This window comes from Hippopotamus amphibius, chromosome 17, assembly GCF_030028045.1.
Source record: "Hippopotamus amphibius kiboko isolate mHipAmp2 chromosome 17, mHipAmp2.hap2, whole genome shotgun sequence".
Lineage (NCBI taxonomy): Eukaryota > Metazoa > Chordata > Mammalia > Artiodactyla > Hippopotamidae > Hippopotamus > Hippopotamus amphibius.
In genome coordinates, this window is record NC_080202.1 from 9,109,208 (window position 1) to 9,124,864 (window position 15,657).

The window sequence follows — 15,657 nt, forward strand, 5'->3', positions numbered from 1 at the left end:
ACAGGGGACAGACCAGGAGACCCCTTCTCTGTGAAGGACAGAGACAGTCCTGCCCGCCGCCCCCACCATGCTTTGCCTGAGTTCCAACTGGGTTTCCACTTCTGTTTACTGTCCAAAGTCCCAGGGGCAGGAGATGCCAGGTTGGAAGCGGTGACACTCAGACACACGGGTTCAGGGCCCTCGCCTGGACCAGCGCCCTCCCCTTCCCTCCTCTCCTCCGTGAGCACCACCTGCCCCACTCATCCCGGCTCAAGCCCCTCCTCTCCCCTAGGGCCTGGGCTGCCTGGGAGACCCAAGAGTCAGCCCTCCATACCTTTAACAGGTAACCAAGGTTGGGAAGGCAGGCGGGACCAGGGATGTTTGGGATTAAAGAAACCCTGGTTCAGAGACAGTGGGGGACGGATGGGAAGATGTGGGGTGACTTGGAATGTGTGGAAGGGAGGCTTCTGGCCATGTCAAGGCCCAAGCATCTCCTGAGAGGGAATGGGACCCAGCAGCATTTCAGCCCCAAACTCCCCTCCAACCTCAGATCCAACCCAAGCCACCCCTGACCTTGCACCCATCAGCCTCGACCGGAATTAGCATCTTAGCACAAGCATCAGCCCTGAGCTCAGCCCAACCCCAGCCCGCGCCCAGCCTCAGCCCAAGACCCAGCATGGCGAGGGAATTTCAGGACATCCAGCAGCTGGACCCTGAGGAGAACGACCACCAGCTCGGCAGAGGTGAGGGCCCAGGCACTCGTGGGCACAGTCCCAGGAGGGCAGATCCATTCTGGAAAGGCACGTGTGTGGTGTCCGGGGCTTCCCTCCACCTCGGGGTAGCTCCTGGCTGCTCTCTGTCCCTCCGAGGTCTCTGTCACATTCACTCTGGGACCAGGGACTGTCCCCTGACCTTACCGCCTTCTCCACCCCCAGGACCCCAGGAAAGGGATCTCCTCTCTTCCTTCCAAGCTGAGCAGCGTGTGCCGTGTGTGTGTGTGTGTGTGTGTGTGTGTGTGTGTGTGTGTGTGTGTTGGGGGGAAAGAGCACAGAGAGATTCTGGAAGATTCTCATTCCCCGCAAGCCCCCTGCCTGGATTCTTCTCTAGCAGATCTTGACTGAAGGCCCCAAGTGTCTGGGGGAGGGTTTTTGGGTGAGAAAGACCTCAGCAATTTAGGCTGAAGGGCAGGAGCTGGGGTGGGGGAGGGGGTGGCAGGTGTGGGTGCTGATGATGGAGGGAAGCTCTGTGGAGACCAGGAGGGGTTGGGGCTCGAAGCGCAGGGAGGGGGATTGTTTAGCCTGGGCTGGAAGGAGGGACCCTTCATTCCTGAGGCTGGCAGGCTGAGGGAGGGCTGGCGCTCTTGCCGCTGAGGGTGAGAGCTGGGCAGGGCAGGAGCAGCAGGAGGGACAGGTATTCCCACCTGGCTCCTTCTTTCCCTGGGGAAGCGGGCTGCCAGCCCTCTCCACCAGGCAGCAGGCTGCGTGGGGCAGAGACCACATCTGTCTACTCCCCTCTGCACCCTTGGGGCCCATGTGCTGTCATGAACACTCAAAAATAACTTTGGACATTGTTGAATCTTCTGAGAATGAGAGGATTCAATGTTTAAGCAGGAGACTTGGAGAGAGTCCAGAGGTTTTTGATTTCATGGGAGAGGGGGCTCACCCAATAAAGGCCTGGTGGACAGCACTGCAGGGCGAGACGGAGGGGGTACAACCATCAGTGTGTTTCTCTCCAGCAGCCTCTGCTGCCTTCACATGGGCTGACATCTGTCACCTGCTTACCTGGGACCACTTCCCACTCTTCCCAGCCCTTTATATGCCTGTAGTTTTTGGAAGGTTTGGAAACATATGGGCCAATTGTTTCCTGAAAAAATTTTTATGCATCCCCATACCCCCTTTCCATCAAGGACTCCAATTATGCATATATTAGTATTAATGAGCATTGGTGCTCTCTCTATTTGGGGGGGTGATGGGATTCTTTTTTCTCTTGGTGTTTCTTTTTATATAGTTATTATTGCTATGTCTCTAAGTTCACGGATCTTTTCTTATGTGTGTCTAATCTTCCATTAATTCTATCCAGTGTAGTTTTCATTTCAGACATTGTATTTTTCATGTCTAGACGTTCAACTTGGGAGTTTTACATATCTCCTTTGATAGTCGACGTAATTTTTGAATATTTGACAGTAACCGTTTTAATGTCCTTGTCTGTTAATTCTAACATCTGTGTCAGTTCTGGATCCGTTTTGGTAGATTTATTAACATTATGAGTTGTGTTTTCCTGCTTCCTTCTATGCTTGGTAATCTTTGATTGGATGCCAGATGTGAATTTTACGTCACTGTGTGCTGCATATATTTGTATTCCTCTAAATATTCTTGAGCTTTGTTCTGGGGTGTGGTTAAGTAACTTGGAGTCCATTTGATCCTTTTGGGTTTTGCTTTTATAATTTGTTAGATGTGCTGGGACCTTCTTGGGTACTCTACCCAGTGCCCTGTGGGTTATGAGATTTCCAGTCTGGCTGGTGGGAATAGGTACTATTCCTGGCCCAAAATGAGTGCCAGGCACTGTGCCCTAATGCTTTCAGATTGTTTTTCTCCTGGCCTTGGGTAGATTTTCTTACACACGTGTGCTGATGAGCACTCCACTGCTTGCCTGAGGGGAACCCTCTGTAGATCTCAGGGATTCTCTGTGCAGCTCTCTTCTCTGATCCCCTGTCCTGTGAATTCTAAGTCCCTTGTCTCCACAGACTCCCAGCTCCATGTCTTCGACTCAGGGAGCCTGCTGGGCTCTGCTTGGATTTCCCCTTCCTGCCCTGCAGCCTGAAAACTTTCTCCCAGCAGGAGACTGGGGCAATCATCCAGCCTCACCTTGTTTATTTCCTGTCTCCACAGGAATCATTGCCCTTTGTTTCCTGAATCCCAGTATCTCAAAAAATATTGTTTCTTATACCTATCTTGTTTTTGTTTTGGTCGTTTCTGGGAGGAGGGTCAATCTGGTCCTTCGGAGTCCGTGTTTAGCAGATCCTTTCTTTTACTTTCAAACTTGCCCAAGCATCACTTTATATGTTTCATTTCGTTCTCAGAACAATCCAATCAAGTAGCTACTGTTCTTACCCCCATTTTTTTTTTTTTTAAAATTGCAGTCAGAACACTTAACATGAGATCCATCCTCTTAACGCATTTTTAGGTGCGCACCAGCCCACTGTGAGCTCTGGCACGATGTGGTACAGCCGATCTCTGGAACTTATTCAACGTGTGCAACAAACTTTACACCCCTTGAACAGCAACTCCTCATTTCCCCAGCCCCTGGCAACCCCCATTCTACTCTCAACTCCTATGAGTTAACTCATTGAGATTCCTCATTTAAGCGGACATGAGAAAACTGAGGTGCTCAGAGGTTCCATGACTTGATCGTGACCTCAAAGCCAGTTGGTGGCACAACTGAATCAGCCGTGGAGGGTCTGGTTTCAGGGTAGAGACAGATGCTGAGCTGACCCAGCACTGGGGGTTTATACGTCATAGGTCAGGTTGGGAAGCAGGACAGGGACCTTCTGAGTGGACAGTGCTGGAGAGAGTGGTCAGGGGCTCAGCCATGAGGTCCCTGCTAGGTGGGGAAGACTGTGGTCAGGGAGCGCTTCTCTCCCGGGGGATTGGGGAAGACTTGTGTGAGGGGGTGGGAGGCAAAGGGAATCTGTGCCGAGCTGGGGGAGTGGGCCAGTGGGGTGTCAGAGACATGCCTGTGTGGCTCAAGAGGAGGGCCTGGGTGTGGCTGACATGGAGGAAGGTGACATTCCTTGGTGTGAGGGGTCAAGAGTTCTGGGTGGATGTCGGGGTGCCTGGGTGTGATAGCCACGAGGAGAGAGGGGGCTCAGGGTCTGAGGCAGACAACAGGAAGCATTTTATTTGAAGGAGGAAGATGCAAAAGTAGGCGCCCAGGACCTGCCAGGCCTGCAGAGATAGCGGGAGGGGAGAGGATGGGTCTGCGTGTGCAAAGATGTAGGTGCACAGGTGTGAGAGCGTGTGGGTGTGTGAGAATGTGTGTGTGTGTTACGTGCACTGCAGTATGTGCACGAGTGTGTGAGAGGACAGGCATCTCAGTGCGTGTGTGAGAATGTGCTGAGGAGAGTGTGTGCATTTGTGAGCGTTAAATGAAAAATGCCTCTGTGATTGTGCATGTGGGTTGGTCAGGGCTCAGCGTGGTGGAGGGGAAGGAAAGGTTTCTGTGAGATGACTGAACGCTGAGGGGGGGTTTATGGTGGGACACGGGGGTTTCTGGGGCGTGAGGGCAGAGGGAGGAGGGCGAGGAGGCCCCGAGGGGTGGGAGATGGGAGGATGGGCTTGGGGGAGTGGTCCACGGTGGAATGACCTGGACTTAAGGATCCCAGTGGAATTGGGGGAGGTTGCCCCAGTTTTGGATTTGTCTGAGGGGCCCAGACAAATTCGAAGAACACAGGGTCCAGCCTCTAGGACCCCCAGGTCCAAGATGGAGGCTGTGCACACAGATGGTATGATTACACGCATGTGCACCATGTGCCCCTGTGTGAGGGTGTGTGCATGTTTGCATGAGTCCCTGTGGGTGCAGGTATGCAAATGTGTGCGCGCGCTGCATGAACACTGGGGTAAAGCCCAATGATTCCCTCAACAGCACCCACACCCACTCTCCCACCCCAGGCTGTACTTCCTCAGGCTTTGTTCCCCTGATGCTCTTCGACCTTGGCTCTCTGGCTCCCCTCTCCCCAAGCTCCTCATCCTGACACCCCTTCTCTTGCAGGGAAGCCTCCTCCTCAGCCCTCTCTGCTGCAGCGTCTCTGCTCCATGTTCCGCCTCAGTCTGCTTGTCCTGGGCCTCAACATCCTGCTGCTGGTGGCCGTCTGTGTGATGGGGTCCCACAGTGAGGGTCGCAGGGATGGGGCAGCGATGGGGGAGGAGATTCGGGCAGTGCTGGGGGCAATGAGAGTCACGATGGGGAAGAGACGGAGGCAGTAAGGGGGCAGTGCTGGGATGGGGAAGGGGACAGTCACATGGACAGTGATGGGGGCTTTCATGTGGGACACAGTGCAACCCACTTCATCCCGTTCTGTCTGACAAGGAGCACAGCTGCAAGTGGAGCTGCAGACCCTAAAGGAAACTTTCAGCAACTTCTCCTCGAGCACCCAGATGGAGATCCTGGCTCTGAGCTCCCATGGTGAGTGGGCGCGCCCCTAGAGAGGGACCGGGATGCGCTGGATGGTCAAGGGGTTTGTTCATCAGCTTGGGTTTGCTCGGCTCCGTGCTGGGTGCCCAGTGCTGGGTCTGCAGTAAGGGAGTGTTTGGGGTGCTGGGTGGGGATGTGCACAGGTCAGGCCAGGTAACCCAGCCCGAGAAGCTGGGCGAGGCTTCCAAGGATGCTGATTCCCGAGCCGAGGGTCCGTAAAGGATGAGCAGGGACTAGAGTAGAGGATGGCGATTAGAGCCTGGTAGAGAACAGAATCTGTGATGACCCGGGCATGAGGAGGACCACTGCACATTCTGGGACTCTAAACGCTTCCAGTGTGGCAGGAGGGGTGGGCCAGAGAGGTGGGTAGGGGCCAGGCAATGCAGGTAAGCTGTGCTAACTCGTGGGACTTTATTTCGAGAAAATAACAGTCTATTGGAAGGATTTAACAGGGCAGCGGGCTGAGCAGTTTGTGCTTCAGAAAATCACTGCGCAGCGTCAGAAAGAGTGGGTGGAGTCGGGCAGACCAGTGGGCGGAGCATGCAACGTCTCAGGTCACGGTGATGATGGCCCAGACTGCTGCTCCAGTGGCGTGAGGATGGAGGGATGTTGGGGAGGCGGAACGGAGGGAAAACGGTTTAGCTTTCCTCTCTTTCAGGAGGCGGCGCCCGTGACAAGGTGACATCTCTGGAAGCCAAGCTGGAAAAACAGCAGCAAGACCTGAAAGCAGGTCAGAGACTGTCCCTTGAGTGTGTGTGTGTGTGGTGTTTCCCCAGTCCGACGCTGGAGTCCTGGTAGGTGGGGCACGCCCACTGCCCACACCAGTGTCATCACTCCGGCCCCTAGATCATGACACCTTGCTGTTTCATCTGAAGCACTTCCCGGTGGACATACGCACGCTGACTTGTCGGATGGCGTTCCTCCACAGTAACGGTAGGGATGGGGCGGGATGTGGGGGGGGGTCTCCAGTCCCTCTTGCCTGCCCCCTCCAGCGGGGTCTCATCTCCCTCTGCCCCCACCCCCCGACGCCCTCAGGCACAGAGTGCTGCCCCGTGAACTGGGTGGACTATGAAGGCAGCTGCTACTGGTTCTCTCGCTCCGGGAAGCCCTGGCCCGAGGCTGAGAAGTACTGTCAGCTGGAGGGCGCCCACCTGGTGGTCATCAACTCCAGAGAGGAGCAGGTGAAACCGCACCCTTCCCAAAGGCAGGAGGAAACCTCAGGAGTGCAAACTCTGGGAGCCTGGGTCAGGCTGGTTATTTTTTTCTAACCTGAGAAGAATCCAGAAGCAGAAGTCCAGCCCAGCTCTGGGAGATCAGGGATGGAATCTAAGCCATTGATTCTAAGAGGTGGGAGGTTACAGCCCGGAGCTGGGGCAAAGGACAGGTGCCAGGTGCCCAGGTGAAGAGAAGCAGGTCAGGAGACAGAATGCGTGGCAGGATGAACTAAAGGGCCAGGACTTGGGTGGAGGCGCTGAGAGTCCCTGCTTGCTGTGTGCTGGCCTTGGGGTGTGATGGTCCCTTGGGCAGAGGTCCCCAACCCCGGTCCGCAGACTGGTACCGGTCTGGGGCATGTTAGGAACCGGGCCGCATAGCAGGATGTGTGTCGGGGGGCGGCTAGTGAGTGAAGCGTCACCTTCCACTCCCAATCGCCCGCATTCCCATCTGAACCACACTCCCCACACCCACCCCCGTCAGTGGGAAAATTGTCTTCCATGAAACCGGTCCCTGGTGCCAAAAAGGTTACAGACCGCTGCCCTTGGGTGAAAGGAACAGAGTGCGTGGAGTTCCCAGACTCACCTGCTGTGGGTTACTGGGTTCCTCCAAAGCGTCCCAGGTCTCCCTTCCCCATGCTATCACCAGACCACAACCCCAAATGGCGAGTTCACAGGGAAGAAACAACCCATTAGAACAGGCGGGGCATTTGGGGGGATAGTAAATGCTAATATTTACTGAGTCCCTACGATGTGCCGGGCACTTTTGTATGTCCTCTGCTTTAATCTCACAACCTTATGGGGTACCCATCCTTGTTATCCCCACTTTGAGGGGCATAGAGATGAGGGAACTAAAGAGCAGAGAGGTTAAGTAACTTGCCACACACTCTACGTGGTAGAACGATTACAAACATATTTTGCTTCACTGATCAGGTTGAAATTGCCAGTATTCTGTCAGTGTTGGCCTATGAAATATCAGTTTCATGTGGGTCAACCTGGGATTTGGTGCACAGAATTTCACACCAGCTACAACTTCATGGTGGATGGGATCGTACCTTCATCATTTAGAAATGAATGTCAGTGTCCTCTTTAATGCTTTTTGTCTTGAATTCATCTTCATGTGGTATGAACACACTGGTCCTTGATTGCTTTTTCACTTGCATTTGCTTTGTGTATCTCTGCCTATCCTTTTATTTCTTTTTGAGTCTGTGTTTTAGATAAGTGATTCTCAGTCTTCGCAGTATATTATAAGCTCTTGAGAAATTTAAAAACATATTGACACCTGGTCTCACACTCAAAGATCCTGATTGAATTAATCTTGGATTCACCCTGGGCAGTGAGATTTTTTAAGTTTCTCCCCCACCATATGATGCTACTGTACTGTTCAGCCAAGCTTAAAGTATTTCTCCACAGGTTGTGTGTAAGTTGTTTTTGATTTAAAAAAACTGAATGTGTAGGGGCCTTTTTGCCTTTAAGAGGTGAGTGTATCTCATTTTTATTTATTTTTCTTTTTTCTTCTTTTGATTGGAATGTGGTTGATTCACAATTTTGTGTTAGTTTGAGGTGTACAGCAAAGTGATTCAGTTATATATATATTCAGATTATGTTCCATTTTAGGTTATTATAAGATATTGAATATAGTTCCGTATGCTATACAGTAAATCCTTGTTGCTTATCTATTTTATGTATAGTAGTTTGTATTTATTAAACCCATACTCCTAACTTATCCCTCCCTGCCTCCCTTTGCCTTTTGATAACCATAGGTTTGTTTTCTATGTCTGTGAGTCTGTTTCTGTTTTGTATATAGATTCCTTTTTATTATTTTTTAGATTCATGTGTAAGTGATATATTTGTCTCTGTCTGACTTACTTCACTTAGTATGATAATCTCCAGATCCATCCATGTTGCTGCAAATGGCAATATTTCATTCTTTTTATGACTAATATTCCATTATACACACACACACACACACACACACACACACACATACACACACCTACCACATCTTCTTAAGCCAGTCATCTGTCGGTGGGTACTTGGGTTGCTTCCATGTCTTGGCTATTGTAAAATAGTGCTGCTATGAACATTGAGGGGCATGTATCTTTTTGAATTAGAGCTTTTATCTTTTCCAGATATATACCCACGTGTAGGATTGATGAATCATATGGTAGCTCTATTTTCAGTTTTTTAAGGAACCTCCATAGTGTTTTCCATAGTGGCTGCACCAATTTACATTCCCACCAACAGGGTATGATGGTTCCCTTTTCTCCACACCTTCTCCAGCACTTATTATTTGTAGACTTTTTGATGATGGCCATTCTGACCAGTGTGAGGTAATACTTCATTGTGGTTTTGACTTGCATTTCTTTAATAATTAGTGATACTGAGTATCTTTTCATGTGCCTGTTGGCCATCTGTATGTCTTGGAGAAATGTTTCTTTAGGTATTCTGACCATTTTTTTAAAATTGGGTTTGTTTTTTGATACTGAGTTGTATGAGCTGTTTTTATATTTTGGAAATTAACCCCTTGTCAGTTGCATCATTTGCTAATATTTTCTCCCATTCCATAAGCTGTCTTTTTGTTTTGTTGATAGTTTCCTTTGTTGTGCAATATCTTTTAAGTTTGATTAGATCCCATTTATTTTTGCTTTTATTTCTTTTACCTTGGGAAACTGATCTAAGAAAATATTGCTAAGATTTATGTCCGAGAATATTTTGCCTATGTTTTCTTCTAGGAATTTTATGGTATCATGTCATATATAAAGGTTTTTAAACCATTTTGAGTTTATTTTTGTATATGGTGTAGGGGAGTGTTCTAATTTCATTGATTTATATGTAGCTGTCCAGTTTTCCCAGTACCACTTGTCAAGAGGCTGTCTTTTCTCCATTGTATATTCTTTTATTTATTCTAAAACAATTAAAAAAAATTTTTTTTATTTATTTTTGGCTGAGTTGGGTCTTCATTGCTGTGCTCGGGCTTTCTCTAGTTGCAGCCAGCAGGGGCTACTCTTCATTGCGGTGCACGGGCTTCTCATTGTGATGACTTCTCTTGTTGCAGAGTATGGGCTCTAGGCACTCGGGCTTGAGTAGTTGTGGCACGCGGGCTCAGTAGTTGTGGCTCATGGGCTTCGTTGCTCTGCACCATACGGGATCTTCCTGGGCCAGGGATCGAACCCATGTCCCCAGCATTAGCAGGCAGATTCTTAACACTGTGCCACCAGGGAAGTCTTCCATTGTATATTCTTGCTGCCCTTGTTGTACGTTAATTGACTGTAGGTGTGTGGGTTTATTTCTGGGCTCTCTCACTTACATTTATTTTAAAATAGATATCTTTAACCCAGTCTCTCTTTTTCTGTTTTGTATGCTTCTTTTTTCTCCCATTTGCTATATGAGACATATTCTTTTTGTTTTCTCCTCTTTGTTATTTTGGACTAGATGTAGCTTGTTTTTCCTTATACTAGTAATTACTGTCATAAGTTTAAATGATGGGCTGAAACTTATTTGCTTCAAAAAATAAAAGAGTTTATATAGCTTTCCATATGAAAGGTGAGGAAATTAGCACACTTCTTCACATCCCTCACTCTTTTCTCTTGTTTAAAATTGAGTTTTCATTGGCATATAACACTGTGTAAGCTTGAGGTGTACAACATGCTGGTTTGATACGTTTATATATTGCAGTATGATTAATACAGTAGTGTTAGCTCTCACCTTTATCATGTCACATAATTGGCATTTCTTTTTTTGTTAAGAACAATTATGATCTAGTCTCTTAGCAACTTTGAAGTTTATAATGCCTTGTTCGTTTCTCTCCCACATTCCTTAAATGTCTGCACAAATAGTTGGAGTCTTTTCTATCTTTGAATTTCATTAACCTGGTCCAGATATATCTCAGCATTGCTCATTCTCTCTATATTTTTGCTCTGAGGCCAGGAGAGTCCTTTTCACACATAAAGTTAGGTTTTCTAACATTTTGGAAGATTTTCTTAAGCCATGTATTTGAATACTTGTTCTTGTCCCTTTGTTCTCTTTTCCTCTGAAGCACACCATCAAAATGATCGCCATTGTTTGCCCTCCACAGCCATCATCTTGTTGCTATTTACTTCCATCTTTCTTCCTTTTCCTCTGTATCCTTGGTTCTTTTCTCAAGACTATCTTTCGTATCTCAGGCTTGGATTTTGCTGAGTTGCTTTTTTTTTTTTTTTAATGTACTTCCAAATTTTCTCTTCAATTTCTTCCCTTTACTTTTCATTGTTAGCTTTCTTCTTTGATATCTCCTTTCATGTTTTTATGTTGTTCATCTCCTCTTTAATGTTTTTAAATTAATTAATTTTTGTTGGCTGTGTTGGGTCTTCATTGCTGTGCGCAGATTTTCTCTAGTTGTGGCAAGCGGGGGCTACTCTTCGTTGTGGTTCGAGGGCTTCTCATTGCTGTGGCTTCTCTTGTTGCTGAGCACGGGCTCTAGGCACATGGGCTTCAGTAGTTGTGGCACTTGGGCTGAGTAGTTGTGGCTCACTGGCTCTAGAGTGCAGGCTCAATTAGTTGTGGTGCAGGGGCTTAGTTGCTCCATGGTATGTGGGATCTTCCCAGGCCAGGGATCTAACCCATGTCCCCTGCATTGGCAGGTGGATTCTTAACCACTGCACCACCAAGGAAGTCCATCCTCTTTAATGTTTTTGAGGATGTAAGTTGTTCTCCAATATCCTCTTATGTTTTGAAACATACCTTCTTTACAAAGTATATTTTTTCACCTCTCTTTTTGATATCACAGTGCTTTTCTCTTCCTTCTCTTCCTTTCCATCCTCTTTATTTTTGCACAAGTTCTGTGATCATACTTCCCCTGTGCTACTTCTTTGAACTGGCTGAATTCTTTCTTGCCTGTTATTTACTCGTGAATAGGGCAGACGCGTTCTCCTGGACTATCTTCTCCCATCATCTGGCACTATTTCATTCCTTCCCTCAGTCTTCAGCACAGAGGGTTGGATATTGATGAGTTGTATTCTTCCTTCAGTTATTCAGCTTCTTGTGGTGATGGGAAGAGGGGACTGGGGCAGGGGGCAGCAGTGAATAGAATATTTTGTCTCCAGGCACTTTCCCTCCAGCTCTGTTGACTCCCTTGAATTTGGGGAGCATTCCTGCCAGCCTCTGAGGGCTGTCCCTTCATGCGCAGGATGTTGACCTATTTGCAGGATTCTAGAATTCAAGGGTGCTACTGTATCTGTCTGCAGATGAGGTGACTAGCTGCAATCTTAGTTGGGTCTCTAGGACGTGAGAGTGGACTTAGGAAAATTTCCTCCAAATATAGCTGGAGACCTTTTGTATACTGTCAAAGGGAACTGCTACATGTACATGTTGGTCACCCATCCTTCTGTTTCCTCCATAAAACAAGGCGACCACACCCTCCCTCTGCTGCCCTCCCAAAGCAGGGGACTTAAGGCCCCAGAAAGAGCCATATATGTAAGAGAAAGCCACTTGGATGTCTTGTCCTAGGAGGTGTGCATGAACCCTGGGAAGCTATCTCAAAGACCACGTTCGTCCCAGCCCTTGCCAGCTGGATAACTGGGCTGCCCCTCATACATAGGGCATCTTCCTATTTTCAGCCAGACTGCCAGACTCCATGCAGCCAAGTCATAACAGGGCTCTGGGCAGTGGGTCCAAACTTGGAAGCTCTGGGGCCTGGAAAACAGCAGAAATGGCAGCTATATATAGAAGCAGGAGCAGATAGGTGTACGTGAGAGGCCAGTGAAAGTGAGATCCCTAACGGGTCATGGGGTCCATGGGGGTGGCAGGGTCCAGGGTCAGAACCCAAGAGTTTGAGGCTGTGGGCAGAAGACAAGGGAAAACTAGCATCTGAGCCAAGTAGCCGTGAGTTAGGAATAAAGTGGGAGGCCAGGTCAGGGGGTGGGGGTCACGAACTTGGGCACTGGATTGATGCCCTGGGCTCCACAACTACCGTGAGTTCCTTAACCTCACATGTAAAGTGTGAATCATTAGGGCTCCCAATTTAAAGGGCTTTAAGAGATTTAAATAAAACAATCCTTGTAAAGCACTTAGTGCAAGGTTTAGCCAGTAAATGTTCACTAAGTGATAGCTATGGTTGCAGAAGAAAAAGCAAGGAACTAGTGTTGGAAGTTGATGCTTCAATGTGGGGGTAGATCAGGCTGGGGAGGGCGGAGGGAACCATAGCTGATGGCTGCGTGGAGGTACAAGGGATTAGAAACTTCCCTCCCTTATGTTTTCCAGAAATTCGTTGCACACCACGCAAACTCCTTTCAGACCTGGATAGGTCTCACTGACAGCGATGGCTCCTGGAAATGGGTGGATGGCACAGACTACAGTCACAGCTACAAGTAAGTGGCCTCTCCTCCTCTCAGCCTGTTAGTTTGGTCTGGGGATGGCCATCTGGTCTCTTCCCCCAGTACACTCCCACTCTTCCCTCAGGGACCAAATTCTCCAGCCATCTCCTCCCCAGACTCCCAGCCCCCAAGGCTGCAGCTGCTGCTCCCCGCACCTCCCCAAGGCCAAGCCTTTCTCACATGGTGTGAGGGTTGCTGGGAGGAGGGGGCATCTGGTGCTGAGCTCTGTCCCGGCTTCTTAGGAACTGGGCTGCCACTCAGCCTGATGACTGGCAGGGACACGAGCTGGGGGGCAGCGAGGACTGTGCTGAGATCCGGGAGGACGGCCTCTGGAATGATGATTTCTGCCAGCAAGTGAAACGCTGGGTGTGTGAGATAAAGCGGAACATCGCCATCGAGGCGCCCCGACCTCCAGCAGACCTCTGACCTCCAGCAGACCTCTGATCTGACCCCCACTCCCACCTGCCTCCAGCTCCTCCACTGGGCATTTTGAAAAAAGGAAGGATAAGAGAGTCCTCTTGTTACCAAGTCCAAGCTTGCTCTGCTCACCACATGACAGGCCAATGAATTGGAGACGAAGTGTTGAAGCAAGGAATAGGACTTTATTTGGAAAGCTGGCAGACCAAGAAGATGGCAGACTCATGTCTGTCAAAAAACCATCTTGCCTGAGTTAGAATTCAGGCTTCTTTTATACTAAAAAGGGGAGGGGGTGTTCTTGGTTATTGCAGACTTCCTGGTGTCAGAATCTTTTGTTCTTGCAGCTGTCCACGTAGGTCAGGTCATGGTGTTCCTGTAAACCTCCAACAAGGCAAATGTTATTCTCTGTTCTGCAACTTTAAAGCTCAGAGGTTTGAGAATGGGCTATCTTGCATATTTCAGGCTATAAAGTAATATTCTATACTTGTAACAAAAGCAATAGAATACAAAGGTTCATGTAAAACAAACAGATCTAACATGGAGTCCGATTTAGCTCCTCCCTGTAACACTCAGAGGCGTGGGGAGGGGTTGAGGAGAGAGAGGAGGGGGTGATTGAAGAAGCTCAGACCCTGGGAAGACTGAGATCCTGCCTCCTTCTGAAATTCACTGTAATTATGATTATAATTTTCAGCCTCCTCAATGGAGTAGGAAAAGGACAAATACTTGAAACTCTGCACGAAGTGGTTATTTGGAACTGGGAAACATAGGGTACAAAGAAAAGGGAGGGCGAGAGTCTGGAGGAGAGAAAGCTTAATTGGTAGACAGCTGTCCTTGACACCTAATCGTGAAGGACACAGGTCAGGGAGGGGAGGGAAGAGGCTTGGAGCAGAGGTGACCTGTGGAAGGTACTGGCGGGGTTGTTGGGGCGGGGGAGCTGGCTGGGCTGTGGCTGGAGGGTCTGTCCACACCCTGAGGGGTTCCCTACAGCTGGGATCCCCTCCAGAAGAGGTTCCAGGAAACACATCTGCTCCACTGTCAGCCTGGGAACTGTGAACTGGGCTGGCGAAGGCCAGTGACAAGGTTTACTAAGAGAAGGAGGACTGGTAAGACCCCAGACAGACCTAGATGGCTCTCAAGCACAGGGTGTCTCCAACAGCTTTCAAGGTGGGTAAACTGCACCTTCCAAGATCATTCTGAAACTGACCTTAAAAGAGTCTTTAAGCAATCTGGTTTTTTGGTTTTATTTTTATTGCAAAAGTAATATATGCTAGTAGTAAAAAATGTTTCACACACACACACACACACACACACACACACACACACACTTGTAAACACAAGGAGTCTCCTCCCCTCACCCCTCCCACTTCTCTCCAGAGTTAACCATTTCATGGGTATTGTATTAGTCAAGGTTCTCCAAAGAAACAGAACCAATAGGATGTATATGTCCCAATAGGAGATATATTGGCTCATGTGATTACAGAGGCTGACTAATCCCAAGTTCCACAGGTGAGTTAGTGAGCTGGAAACCCCCAAGATCCAATAGTATAAGTTCCAATCTGAGTCTGAAGTCTCAAGACCCAGGAAGAGCCAATGTTTCCATTTGAGTCTGAAGGCAGGAAAAAAAGCCAATGTGCCAGTTTGGAGAGGGTCAGGCAGGAAAAACTCTCTCTTACTGATGAGAGGGCCAGTCTTCGTGTTCTAGTCAGGGCTTCAACTGATTGGGCGAGGCCCACCCACGTTAGGGAGGGCAATCTGCTTTCCCAATTCCAATGTTCCTCTCATCCGAAACACTCGCACAGATGCACTCAGAATAATGTTGGGCCAACTATCTGGGCACCCTGTGTCCCAGTCTAGTTGACACATAAAAATGAACCATTACAGGGCTCCTGTCAGGACATTTCCTGCATACGTGCATATATGTAACACTGCATATCATTATGTAGCTTGCTTTTTTCACTCTCCAGTGCCTTGCGGACATTGATCCAATCTACGCTATTTCCTGAGAGGTTTTACTTCATTGCATTTAGCAAATGTAGAGAGTTCCAAAGTATGGGTGTGCCACATGTTATTTAACCATTCTCTGTGGTGGGCAAATAGGTGCTATTTTTGTTTTTCACATATAATATTTCAAGCAGTTTTTGCTTCTAAGCTTATGCTGGGTCAAGACTTCCCAATTTTCTCTAGGACTTTTCCTTCAAATATATGTAATTGGCATTAAATAAAAAAACCTATGACGGAAATAATACATACAATCTAAAGTCTTGTAGGACTAGAAGCAGTTACCGGACCTGTTTCCTTAAGCCACTCCTGCTATTCAGAGAAACTAGTTTTAGTGTTTTAGCTGTTTCCCTTAGTGTTGATATTTGTACTTCTAAATAATACGCACAAACTGACATCTCTTTATCAATTGTAGACATTATTTAGTCACTTTTTATCACGTAGATAAAATTTACACAATTTTCCAATTAGCCTATAACAATTTTTGCTTAAATCCTAATTCAGAATCT

The 15,657-nt window shown here is 48.2% G+C and overlaps 1 protein-coding gene across 3 annotated transcripts; it reads left to right on the plus strand.

Annotated features, from left to right (window-relative positions):
* Positions 1 to 185: 185 nt before the first annotated feature.
* Positions 186 to 14,373, plus strand: ASGR2 (asialoglycoprotein receptor 2). 3 transcript variants are annotated; one of them, XM_057715568.1, is made up of 9 exons: positions 186 to 322; positions 530 to 722; positions 4,747 to 4,866; positions 5,065 to 5,160; positions 5,828 to 5,899; positions 6,016 to 6,102; positions 6,205 to 6,350; positions 12,621 to 12,727; positions 13,206 to 14,373. In XM_057715568.1, exons 2-9 carry the CDS (start codon positions 656 to 658, stop codon positions 13,405 to 13,407), a joined length of 897 nt encoding a protein of 298 aa, XP_057571551.1. In that variant the 5' UTR covers positions 186 to 322; positions 530 to 655; the 3' UTR covers positions 13,408 to 14,373. The 3 variants fall into 3 exon arrangements, with proteins under 3 accessions (XP_057571551.1, XP_057571550.1, XP_057571552.1); XM_057715567.1 differs by having other exon boundaries at positions 567 to 722; XM_057715569.1 differs by having other exon boundaries at positions 567 to 722; positions 12,976 to 13,288.
* The last annotated feature ends 1,284 nt before the right edge of the window (positions 14,374 to 15,657 follow it).

Coding starts and splice junctions, on each gene's coding strand:
- ASGR2 (XM_057715568.1), top strand. CDS start 656: ATGGCGAGGGAATTTCAGGACATCCAGCAGCTGGACCCTGAGGAGAAC. Junction 6,351..12,620: donor TCAACTCCAGAGAGGAGCAG/GTGAAACCGCAC, acceptor TATGTTTTCCAG/AAATTCGTTGCACACCACGC. Junction 12,728..13,205: donor GACTACAGTCACAGCTACAA/GTAAGTGGCCTC, acceptor ACCTGCCTCCAG/CTCCTCCACTGGGCATTTTG.